The following is a 12,352-nucleotide window of genomic DNA, read 5'->3' as shown; positions in this document are numbered from 1 at the left end:
TTTTTGTTTTGAGAAATGGTGGCACGGTGGGCGACTGGTCAGAACTCTGAGGCAGACGCTGGCCACGCCTGTGTGGGGTTTGCATGTTCTCCCCGTGCCTGCATGGGTTTTCTCCAGGCACTCCGGTTTCCTCCCACATCCCCAAAACATGCATGGTAGGTAAATTGTAGTCTCTAAATTGCCCGTAGGTGTGAATGTGAGTGCGAATGGTTGTTTGTTTATGTGTGCCCTGCGATTGGCTGGCAACCAGTTCAGGGTGTACCCCGCCTCCTGCCCGATGATAGCTGGGATAGGCTCCAGCACTCCCGTGACCTTTGTGAGGATAAGTGGCTGAGAAAATGGATGGATGGAAGGGTTTTGAGAAATTAATTCCCTGTATATTGTCCCCACGAAACTACTGTCCAGTTTTCCTGTGTTTTGGCCATTAATCACAGTTTGAACTGAGCCCATGTCACAAAATATAGCTGAGACCCAGAAAAATAAATGTTTTTTTTTTTTTTTCCCATTGAATAATTACCTTGGGTGAGAACAACACGCCACAGCAATTTTTTATTTTTGTTATTTTTTTTCCAAAAACATTTATTTATTTTTTATGGAATGTCCTTTGCAGTGGACAACAGTATCTTGTACCTACTAAACCAGTTATTTCAAACGTGCGGGCCAGAACCAGTCAGGAGGCCTAATCCGGCCCGCGGGCAGTATTCTACCCATCATTTGTTTCAGTTCATTTATATGTATAGACTTATTTTTGCCCTTCATAGAAGCCGTCACCTTATCATGGTCGAGGGGTTTGTGTGTCCCAATGATCCTAGGAGCTAAGTTGTCTGGGGATTCACGCCCCTGGTAGGGTCACCCATGGCAAACAGGTCCTCGGTGAGGGACCAGACAAAGCACGGCTAAAAGATGATGAAAAATATGAATAGATCTAGGTTTCCCTTGCCCGGACGCGGGTCACCGGGGCCCCCCTCTAGAGCCAGGCCTGGAGGTGGGGCTTGAAGGGGAGCGCCTGGTGGCCGGGCCTGCACCCATGGGGCCCAGCCCGAAAGGGTAACGTGGGTCCCAGCAGTTCAGAGTACCCATCCTTCTTGGAATCCATGGAGGGGGTGCTGGAGAGCGATCCCACTGGGGACTCCATCGTTCTGCTGGGAAACTTCAATGCTCACGTGGGCAATGAGAGTGAGACCTGCAAGAGCGTGATTGGGAGGAACGGCCCCCCCGGTCAGAACCCGAGCGAAGTTCTGTTATTGTCCATAATGAACACCATGTTCAAGCATAAGGGTGTTCATACATGCACCTGGCACCAGGACACCCTAGGTTGCAGTTCGATGATCAACATTGTGGTCATGTCATCGAACTTGCGCAGGTGAAGAGAGGGGCAGAGCTGTGAACTGCCCACCACTTGGTGGTGTGTTGGCGCCGATGCTGGGGGAAGATGCCAGTCCGACGTGGCAGGCCCAAACGTATTGTGAGGGTCTGCTGGGAACGTCTGACAGAATCCCCTGTCAGAAGGAGTTTCAACTCCCACCTCTGACAGTACTTTGCTCATGTTCCGGGGGAGGCGGGGGATATCGAGTCCGAGTGGACCATGTTCCGCACCTCCATTGCTGAGGCGGCCGGTAATGCCGGTACATTTTTTTGTTTGTATTTTTTTGACAATTGTGCAAGCACCAGCACTTAGAGCAGTTCAAATGACTAATCTCGCAATAGTCCGGTGCAATGATCATTGTGCAAAGGGCGCCGAGACTTCAAGGAGTGTATGCAGTTTAAAGTGACTAGTAGTGCGATAATCTGGGACAATGTTGATTGTGCAAATGTTGCAGATACTCCTCATTCAGTGTGGAAATGGGGCAGATGCTACTCTGGCCTGAGTGGCCAGTATTGGTCAACAACAGATATATAAATAGTGCAGCTTGGCGAGACTACTACATTGAGTGCACGAGTCGTATATAATTGGCCCGACAGAAATGTGACAACAAATTCAGACAAAATAAATTGGCAGCATGTTGCAATGGAATTGTAAGTTAGCTGTTTAATAAGTTGATTGCAAGAGGGAAGAAGCTGTTGGAAAGTCTTCTAGTTCTAGTTTGCATTGATCGGTAGCGCCTACCTGAGGGAAGGAGCCGGAAGAGGACGACATCCCAGTGACTAGGATGTGGAGGGTCCAAGAGGATTTTGCACGCTTTTTTCTTAGTTCTGGCAGCATGCAAGTCCTCAAGGGTGAGTAGGGGGGTACCGACAATCCTGTCAGCAGTTTTGATTGTCCGTTGCAGTCGGAGTTTGTCCTTTTTTTGTAGCAGCACCAAACCAGACTGTGATGGAAGAACACAGGACTGATTCGATGACCGCTGTGTAGAACTGCCTCAGCAGCTCCCGTGGCAGGCAGTGCTTTCTCAGAAGCCACAGTAAGTACATCTTCTGCTGGGCCTTTTTGAGGACGGAGTTGATGTTGATCGCCCACATTAGGTCCTGAAAGACTGTAATTCCCATGAACTTGAAGGTCTCGACGGTTGACACAAGGTAGTTGGACAGCGTGAGGGGCAGCTATGGCAAAGAATGCCTCCTGAAGTCCATGATCGTCTCTACAGTCTTGAGCGTGTTCAGCTCCAGATTGTGTTGGCCGCACTGCAGCTCCAGCCGCTCCACTTCCTGTCGATATGCAGACTCGTCACCGTCCTTGATGAGGCCGATGACAGTGGTGTCATCTGCAAACTTCAGGACTTTGACAGCCGGGTGCGTTGAGGTGCAGTCGTTCGTGTAGAGAGAGAAGAGCAGCGGAGAGAGGACACAACCTTGGGGTGCCCCAATGCTGATGCTGCGTGTGGATGAGGTGGTCTCTCCCAGCCTCACCTGCTGTGTCCTGCCTGTCAGGAAGCTGTAAATCCACTGGCAGATGGCAGGCGGGACGCTGAGCTGGAGAAGCTTGGAGGAAAGGAGTTCAGGGATGATGGTGTTGAACGCTGAGCTGAAGTCCACGAACAGGATCCCCGCACTGGTCCCTGGACTGTCGAGGTGCTCTAGGATGAAGTGCAGTCCCATGTTGACTGCAACATCCGCAGATCTGTTTTCTTGGTAGGCAAACTGCAGGGGGTCCAGCAGGGGACCTGTGACGCTCTTGAGGTGGTCCAGCACGAGACGTTCAAAGGACTTCATGACCACAGATATCAGGGCGACAGGCCTGTAGTCATTCAGACCTGAGATTGTAGTTTTCTTGGGGACTGGGATGATGGTGGAGCGTTTGAAACAGGATGGTACTTCGCACAGTTCCAGAGATCTATTGAAGATCTGTGTGAAGACTGGAGCGAGCTGGTCCGCGCAGACTTTGAGGCAGGAGGGGGACACAAAGTCCGGGCCTGACGCTTTGTTAATCTTTTGTTTGAAGATGCGTCTTACATCCTCGCATGAGTGGGTGTCCGAGTGAGAGAGAGAGAGATTACAGAATTTACCCCAAAGATGTACGTTTTACAGTTACTTATGACCATAAAATAGAGCTAATGTTGCACAGCCAAAACAACAATAAAAAAAATCTGCAATTTACCGCAAGGTGTTTTGTCAAGCGTAGATTGAAATAATCCAAGTTTGGGCAGTCATGATTTTAGACTACGCTGCATGACAAAGCTGTTGTATTTTTGAGTCTGTAATGTAAACACAAGTCCAGCGACTGATTTTTTTCCTCCCAATATGAATCACTTTGATTGGCCCGTGAATGCTTTGTGTATGGTCATGTGCCTGCCTTGCGCTGTTTGATTGGTGACGTGCATTCAAATGATACTTGTGATCACGTTGGATTGGTGCAACGTCGCCCTATGTGCAAATCCAAGGCGATGTATAAATAGATCACGCATGCACTAATTACTTTAAAAAAAGAAAGTATGGAGTGGCATGTAGATCACCGTAACGGACAGGCCATTAAAAGATGACACCCTACACCCCAGTCTCGGGCTACCGCCGCTCTCCCCGCCGAGGTAGACGACCACGGAGTTGCGAGATTCAACTTTGGACACAGACGCTAATTGAATTACAAGGACAAAGAGCATGAAAGATGAGACAAAAGACATCAGAACGCAAAATTAATTAACTTCCACCACCAGCCAGCCTGGAGAGTCTCACCAACAAAGACTTCTCCTTCCTGCTGTGTTCTATGACACCTGCCCATCTGGGCTGGTACAATGGACGGAGCACAAGCGACACCCACAGGTGGCGGAAATCCCGGATTATCTATGCACAATCTTCACTGGACTTGAATGTGATATAATATTTTAAGAACCTTACATGAACGCCACGAGTGACTGTATTTCTGAAAACTTGAACGTCTGATGTTGAATCTGTTGTCAACTGAACCAGATTAAATGTTTCACTCCACACACACAAATGCCACATTGCAAATATTAGTGTTCTCAACAAACACATACAATTGAAACATTTGTGACAGGGATTAAAGAGGATGGGCACAGGACAATGCAAAGCGGAACAATGGTCTCGTTATCTTAACTCTAGTAATTCATATTTTTTTCCACTGATTTTAAGTCACAAATTATACTAAGATGAAATGCAATTCTAGAGGCGTGGTCTGTGTTCCATCTGGTCAAAAGGGGCCAGCCTCGCTCTCTGAAGCAGATAAAAGGCCGAAGCTCCTTTGGCTCTCTCTCTCTCTCTCTCTCTCTCTCTCTCTCTCTCTCTCACTCTCTCTCGCTCTCTCTCGCTCTCGTGTTGTTCCACCTGCCGAAGGCCTGGCCCAGCCCGGGGAGCCCCCAGCCTCACCACGAGGTGGCGGAGGCTGGGAGACACCGAACTTTCCTGCCGCGCTGCCAAGCGTGGACCGCAGGGAGCACCTGCCAGCTCCCCAAAGCTACCCTTTTGGGTGTGGGGCAGTCTACGGACAGGACTCCGTTGGGAAGGAATTGCGGTGTGAGTTTTTCCCTCACCGCGTGGCAAGCACTGCCAGCGCGCCGGCCCACCTGTACTTGAAGTGCGTCTTTTTCTCTTTGCTTCCTTTTCCTGCAAACCATCCCTCGTGAGCGCTCTTGCCAACCCCCGGAAAGTCGACCCGTCTGCCTGAATTGGTCAACACACGTAAGTCAAACTTGCAGTCTACTAAAAGTACAGATATATTGGGTTATTGGGTTAGACCAGCGGCACGGTGGACGACTGGTTAGAGCGTCAGCCTCACAGTTCTGGGGACCCGGGTTCAATCCCCGGCCCCGACTGTGTGGAGTTTGCATGTTCTCCCCATGCCTGCGTGGGTTTTCTCCGGGCACTCCAGTTTCCTCCCACATCCCAAAAACATGCATAAATTAGAGACTCTAAATTGCCCGTAGGTGTGACTGTGAGTGCGAATGGTTGTCTGTTTGTATGTGCCCTGCGATTGGCTGGCAACCAGTTCAGGGTGTACCCCGCCTCCTGCCCGATGACAGCTGGGATAGGCTCCAGCACGCCCGCGACCCTAGTGAGGATAAGTGGCTCAGAAAATGGATGGATGGGTTAGACCATATTTGGGTTTTGAACTAGCGAGAACGGGAATTCCAGCTACACGCATTGACACTCCATGCTCACTACCAATCTCACATCACAAGTTAGTTTCCTTTGCCAATGTTCGTCTGTACTTTGTTTTGTGTTTTTCTGTATTGCTTCCCTGTAGATTCCCCATGTTAGATCATTACATTTTCCATAAAATTCGCTACCTGCATTGTTGTGTGTGTGTTTGGGTTCAAGGAAAGAAACCTCTAACCGTCTAGAACTCATAAACATTTCAGAAAGTGTAGCAACCTTCAGATTACGAGACTGATAAAAAAGATTTCTCGTCACTTTCCCTAAATTTTATCCACATAAAAAGTGATGTGGTGCCCCTTTTACAAGATAAAATAGCTTGATTTATAACGCTGAAATTTAAAATTACGCTAAACCGGAAGAAACGCAGGCGTCGCTTCCAGCTCATTCTTTTCGCCTTAATTAATTAAATTTTTATTTAACCCATATACGCTACAGGAGTAAACGTGCTGTTTCCTCTTAACATAAATACTCAAGTAAAAGTAAAAAGCATGATGCATGAAAACTACTCTGACAAGTTCAATTTATCCAACATACTACTTGAGTAATTGTAACGGAGTAAATGTAGCGCGTTCCTACCCACCTCTGACTATGACATAACTGGCTTGGGCGGTCGTCTGTGGCACACATTTTGGCCACAGTGACTGCAGTTACATTCAACATTATAAATACAGTTACGTATTATTGTAAAACACAACATGCATGCGTTTGTATACTGTATTTGCATGGATTGTGGCAGCTGCACAGCCAGTTTACTGGCTCACTCCAAACCCAGTAATGCACTCCCAGCAGTAAGTGAAAGCTTATTTTACGAAACCATCCTCCACGAAATAGACCCGAACACAGCACAATTCTGGTTCCAAAATTTCTCCCAAAATAAATGGAAGCCATGTACTCCTTGACTCCTCTGAGTTTGGCAGATGCAGATGAGTGAACATGTAAGCAACCGTGAAGTGCGGAGGTACGTGAATAATGAGCAAATTTTTACGTCACATAACCAGAAATCTCATCCTATCGTTATGAAAGCCTTATGTGTTTATCGTCTTTTGCATTCAATTGACAAACCACGTACATCAAATTTAAACCAGGTCACAGACTTATTTTGACCTATGTTATGCATAAAACTGATGCCATGGGACCTTTAAGAGATTGTAGTTCTAGTACATTCACCAGGTATTCATTTTTAATCACAAATCATAATACTTACCATTTTAGAGTAAATTTATAGTTCTGGGATTTTTGTTATTTTTTTAGATTTGATTGTTTTTTAACAATTTTCTTGGCGTTGTCTGGTTTTGCAATTAAATGACATCGAAGACCAAGATGCAAGAGCTTTTCAATAAAAGGCATTTTATTATACAGAATTTCACAAACAACTAACAAAGACTGACAATTTGCTTTCCAGCGTTTTTGGACAGATTTAAGAAAGATACATTGCTGTTTAAAAAACGAGAAAGCTATACAGTAAAATATAATAAGTTGACTTTATTTTAAAAAAACTGCAAACCCGTTGCCTAAAAAAGTGTGATTTGGAGAAATTGTGAGTGTGGAGTACTCAAATTACAGTAATTTAAATGTTCAATTCTCTTAATGATGGATGAGTAAAACTAGCATCAACTTAACTTTCTTGACCCACAAGAATTCTGCAATAGAAATTACGTCACATGCTAATTTAATTAAAACCATGATCTAACAGTAATAACCCCCCCCCCAATGAATGGAGAACACTCAATTGATTAATGCTGTGGTATTAACATTTATTTCAAAAATCTGAATCATATGTTTAACAGGAGACAGTGAGGGTTACAATACAATAAGAATAAGAAAAACAATAAGAATCAAAAGTAAAAAAATTAAATAAAACCTATGTCTTATTTTTGATAGACACAAAATACACCTACAATGTATTTTTTGTATTTTAATGTTGTTCATTATGATGGTACGTGAAGAGCTAGTTATCTTTTTAGATGGTGTAAAAAGTTTGAGAACTACAAAACCATTATTGACACTAAACATAATTTAGCATGTTAACAAAGAATGCATATTATGGTTATTGGTCACTGTGATTCAACGTATAGTATATGATTATGTCATTTAAAATCATTACATTTGATTTGATTTGAGTATGATGTATAGTTTTGATGACAATGAAATTATTAAAAGAACTTTTTCATCACGATGTAGATCTGTCAAAACTAATAAATTGCTGTTCATTATCTATGCCCGAAACACCAGAGAACAATTCATTGGCAGTAGAAGGTGAGGACGTTTTCTTGGTTTCCTCTGACCAACAGGACAGGGGGGCTTAAGTCACGTGACAGGAATTCCAGCCATGCCAGGTACAGAATACTGGGGCACACGCCTCTCCTCCCCACTGGCATGGTGCTGGATGTATACAAGGCCAGATTAATGATGTTGACAGTGTGTGTTCAATTTAATGGAATATATATAGTAGGCACAAATACTAATACTCACATAACAATCAGTGCGGCTTCTCTGGAGTAATCCTGCAGAATCTCATTGAGACGAATCTGACGGAAGGACTGATTCCAACAGAAAAGGAGACATGTTTAGTAGAAGCTATTTCAATATCCATCCATCCATCCATCCATCCATCCATTTTCTGTACCGCTTATGAAAATAATAATTGCAGCAGTAAACGACTGCAACGCAGCAGTGAGGGGCGGGTGGGGCGGCTGCTACCCCGGGCGCGGCAAACACCCGGCCCCTTGCCTCTCCCAAGTCATGATAAAAAACTTGGTCCTCATCCCACATGGAAATCAGAATATGTGTGTGTGTATGTGTGTGTGTGTGTGTGTGTGCGCACAGACCTTGGCTCTGTTCCTCTCCAAATCCTGGTCAGTGACCCACCAGGGCTCCTCCTGTGCTCTTGATGAGCCACAATCAGATTCATTTTTTTGGTTTATGTCCAACTTGAAGGAACGCACCATATTCTCAAAATGATAAATGCTGTTGCAAACAATGAGATCATAAAGAAGTCACACATTAAAGTTGTGAAACTTTTTGAAACTCTTTTTTTTTAGATATGCAGTGGATATAACAGTGGACTTTTTCCACCGTAAGTATGACCTGTAGCCTGTGCAATGCAATTGGATAAAATAAATGAATAAAAAATAAATAAGTGGAGAAAAAATTTAAAATAACTTGCCTGCATAAATATGCACACCCTCAAACTAATACTTTGTTGCAGCACCTTTGTCTTTTATTCACTCAGTCTTTTCGGGTCGAAGTCTATCAGTGTGGTACATCTTGAGGTGGCAATATTTGCCCGCTCTTTGCAAAAAAATTACTTGAAAATCTGTCAGATTGTGAGGGCATCTCCCATGCACACCCCCTCTTCAGGTCACTCCACGGATGTTCATTAGAATTGTTCATAATTCCTTCTACCCTGACCAAGCCCGAGTTCCAGCTGATGAAAAATAGCCCCAAAGCATAAGGCTCCACTGTAGGTATAGTGTTCTTTTGGTGAAGAGCAGTGATGTCTTTATGTCTCAAAAGTATTCTCTGTCAATTGACTGTCTGTTGTCGTACTAGAGCAGCTCCAACCTTTTTGGGACATGGCAAAATAAAGATGATTCTGATTCTGATGTGTGTTCACCAAGCATATATTTTGGAATAATGGCCAAATAGTTAAACCTTGATTTCGTCAGCCCATAACACATTTTCCCAAATGTGTATGGAGATTTTACGTATGTTTTTTCTAAATGTAGCTGGGCTTCGGTGGGTTTCTTTTGACGATAACGTGTCTTTCTTACTACACTTCCACATACCCCAGACAATGAAGAAAATGGGAGATTGTTGTCACATATACTAAACATCCAGCACTTGCCAGAAATTCCCGCAGCTCCTGTAATGTTGTTGTCGGCTTCTTGGCAACCTCCCAGTCTGGTTTTCTTCTTATCTTTTCATCAATTTTGGAGGGCCCATCAGGTAATTTTGTTTTTTCCTCTTGATGATGCCCATCTTCACTTTATTCAATGGTATACTTAATGCCTCGGAACCTTTCTTATGACTGATAACTTTTAACAGGGAGAGCCCTCTCATGCTGTCATCTTACAGCAAATATGAACTTTATTTGGGGATAATCAGAAACACTTTTGAACATTTGAATGTGACTGGTTCATTTTGAACACAGCCACATCCCCAGTTGTGAGCATATGAACATTTGAGCAACCACATTATCTCAGTTCATTTTTACTTGACCTCTATAAAAAAAAAAAAAAAAAGAAAAAAAAAGAGTTGCACGGGTTAAAGGGTACATTAATGGTGGAAAAGGTTTTGAAATTATTTATTTTGGTGTCTTTATTTATATGACAAAAACCTGGCATTTGACTATTTGCATCCAATGCATAGTACATGATTATTACTATATTATTAATTTTAAGATACTTTAAGATGACGACAGTTATTTGTTTATTTGCTTTAAATCATCTTAATTCTGGTAAACATCCATCCTGACGGGCTTACTTCGCAGACTGAGGTTTTTGAGAGAGGTCAGGAAGCACTTCTACATCATGGAAGCCGAGACGGAACTTCTTGATAAGTGTCATCACCCTGGAAAGAAATAATAAATCTATACTGTAAACTCCTTCCAGCCATCCATTCTCTATACCATCTTCCTCATTAGGCTCGCAGGTGTGCTGGAGCCTGCCCTAGTTTACTTTGGCCGAGAAGTGGGGTACTTTATAAAGTAATAATAGTTTCCAATCCAACCAACTGATGATCACAATAAAACCTCTTGCTTTTGGCCTATTTGCATGCAGTAAAGGCCTACTAATTTTCTTTCATTTTGACACACTGTCTGAGAATGCCTACTGTAAAAAATATATATATATCACCAAAAGTAACGCAGGCATCAAGTATTTAAGAGTGAAATGCAAGTTTGCTAATGTGGGATTCATCCATCGTCATTGCTTTTGTGCCAAACATTATTCAATATAAACAATGTGATACCTATCGTAATATTATATTGCAATACAAGTTAGTGTAAAGTTAAATGTCTTCCCATTATCTAAAGTGCCAAAAGCCAATATGCTCGGTAAGTATCGGTTCCACTTGTGACACATAATGGCTGCATATAAGATTAAAATGAGCTTCAAGTTTCATGCTTCAGGTTGGAATAATTCGTATCAAAACTTCATATACAGCCCATAACGCAACATGACACTACCATTTGTTAATTAATGAAAATCGGCGTGAATGACTCGATAATTCTTGGTCAGCCGTTGATTTGAACAGGCTTTCTGCCAACCAAGACATTACACTCCATTACAAAGGGTGATAGCAGGTTTGGCAAGCCCAGTAAGCTTATCTGAAATGGTGGACACACTGTGTACACACCTGCAAACTGCACATGGACTACCCATAGTGACCTGGGAAGATAAACACTGGCGTTTGAACAACTCTTGTCACTGGTGATATGAATAAGTCTATATCCCATGAAGATAATAATTGTGGTAGCTGTATTTTCTGTAGTTTTCTAGGTTTTTAAAAAATTATATACAGTTAATTTTTTTTGGGGGGGGGGGATGGCTCAAATTTGAGGGGAACTGGGATTAATTTTAGGGCTGCCTCAGCACCCCCCAAAATGGACTGGAAACACATATGGCTGGACTTGTGCACTAAGCAATTTACACAATACTAATACAATATTAATTCTGCATGATATGCAAACCAAGAAATGTATTTGAGCAATGATCCATACTTAAAAGGTTTAAATAAGAGATCTAAATTCTTACTCTTCTCTCCTTTCGTCCTTTTTGGAATTGTCTCCTCCCACAAATACTCGAACTTTACATTTGGCCCAGCGCTTCCTCCGAGTTAGCAAGTAAGGGAGCAGCAGAGTAAGACCTAGTTAAGAACATATTAGAACATTAATGACAAAGTGTTTTACATTACTGAAGTATGTAGACTTGCACATTTACACCATCAGACCTCCATCATCAGACAGCCAGTATACATCAATTGTCTTCTGTCCTTGTTTTTTCTGAAACAGTGTAGGCCTACTCAGCTGAGGATCTGGGTCAATGGGCAAAGTTGCTGCAAATAAAATGCGGGTGTTATTCAATTCATAAATACAGTATGTTTGCGTGTAGTTCTACACTCGCTGGGCACCACTTTGGGTAAACCGGAAAGCTCGAATAAGACCAAATATGAGGGGTGAGTCATAAATTCTGTTTTCACCAAAAATAAAAGTGCTCCTTTTGAATTGGACCGTCAGAGAGAACATTTTGAACAATCCATCCATCCATCCATTTTCTGAGCCGCTTCTCACTAGGGTCGCGGGGGTGCTGGAGCCTATCCCAGCTGTTATCGGGCAGGAGGCGGGGTACACCCTGAACTGGTTGCCAGCCAATCGCAGGGCACATAGAAACAAACAACCATTCGCACTCACAGTCATGCCTATGGGCAATTTAGAGTCTCCAATGAATGCATGTTTTTGGGATGTGGGAGGAAACCGGAGTGCCCGGAGAAAACCCACGCAGGCACGGGGAGAACATGCAAACTCCACACAGGCGGGGCCGGGGATTGAACCCGGGTCCTCAGAACTGTGAGGCTGACGCTCTAACCAGTCGTCCACCGTAGCGCCCATTTTGAACAATGTGTTTTTTAAAATCAGTTAAAGTTTGGATTTATGTCAAACTGCATCATATACTTTATATGATAGAGTGTTTGTAATCCAGTTTTTGGGTGACATGTGATTAAGTTACTTGGGAGGTGTGATTGATTAGTGCAAGTGAAGCTAATTAATTTAAAAGGTCGTGCAGATGTACCTAATGATGTGTCC

At 43.4% G+C, this 12,352-nt stretch overlaps 1 protein-coding gene across 2 annotated transcripts in view; it reads right to left on the bottom strand.

The window, feature by feature from the left end:
- Window positions 1-7,787: 7,787 nt before the first annotated feature.
- The window catches only part of slc12a3 (solute carrier family 12 member 3), a 37,316-nt gene continuing 32,751 nt past the window's right edge, over window positions 7,788-12,352 (bottom strand). The window contains exons 21-27 of one of the 2 annotated variants that reach the window (XM_061676488.1): window positions 11,880-11,900; window positions 11,500-11,607; window positions 11,304-11,415; window positions 10,033-10,119; window positions 8,376-8,514; window positions 8,020-8,087; window positions 7,788-7,929 (exon numbers count right to left, since the gene is read on the bottom strand). In XM_061676488.1, the coding sequence (XP_061532472.1) occupies window positions 7,788-7,929; window positions 8,020-8,087; window positions 8,376-8,514; window positions 10,033-10,119; window positions 11,304-11,415; window positions 11,500-11,607; window positions 11,880-11,900 (677 nt within the window). The remainder of the gene's footprint in view (window positions 7,930-8,019; window positions 8,088-8,375; window positions 8,515-10,032; window positions 10,120-11,303; window positions 11,416-11,499; window positions 11,608-11,879; window positions 11,901-12,352) is intronic. The other variant, XM_061676487.1, reaches the window with a different exon arrangement.

Source organism: Phycodurus eques, chromosome 5 (assembly GCF_024500275.1).
Source record: "Phycodurus eques isolate BA_2022a chromosome 5, UOR_Pequ_1.1, whole genome shotgun sequence".
NCBI lineage: Eukaryota > Metazoa > Chordata > Actinopteri > Syngnathiformes > Syngnathidae > Phycodurus > Phycodurus eques.
Note: the sequence above shows the minus strand (reverse complement) of the source record. Positions and strands in the feature narration are given on the sequence as shown.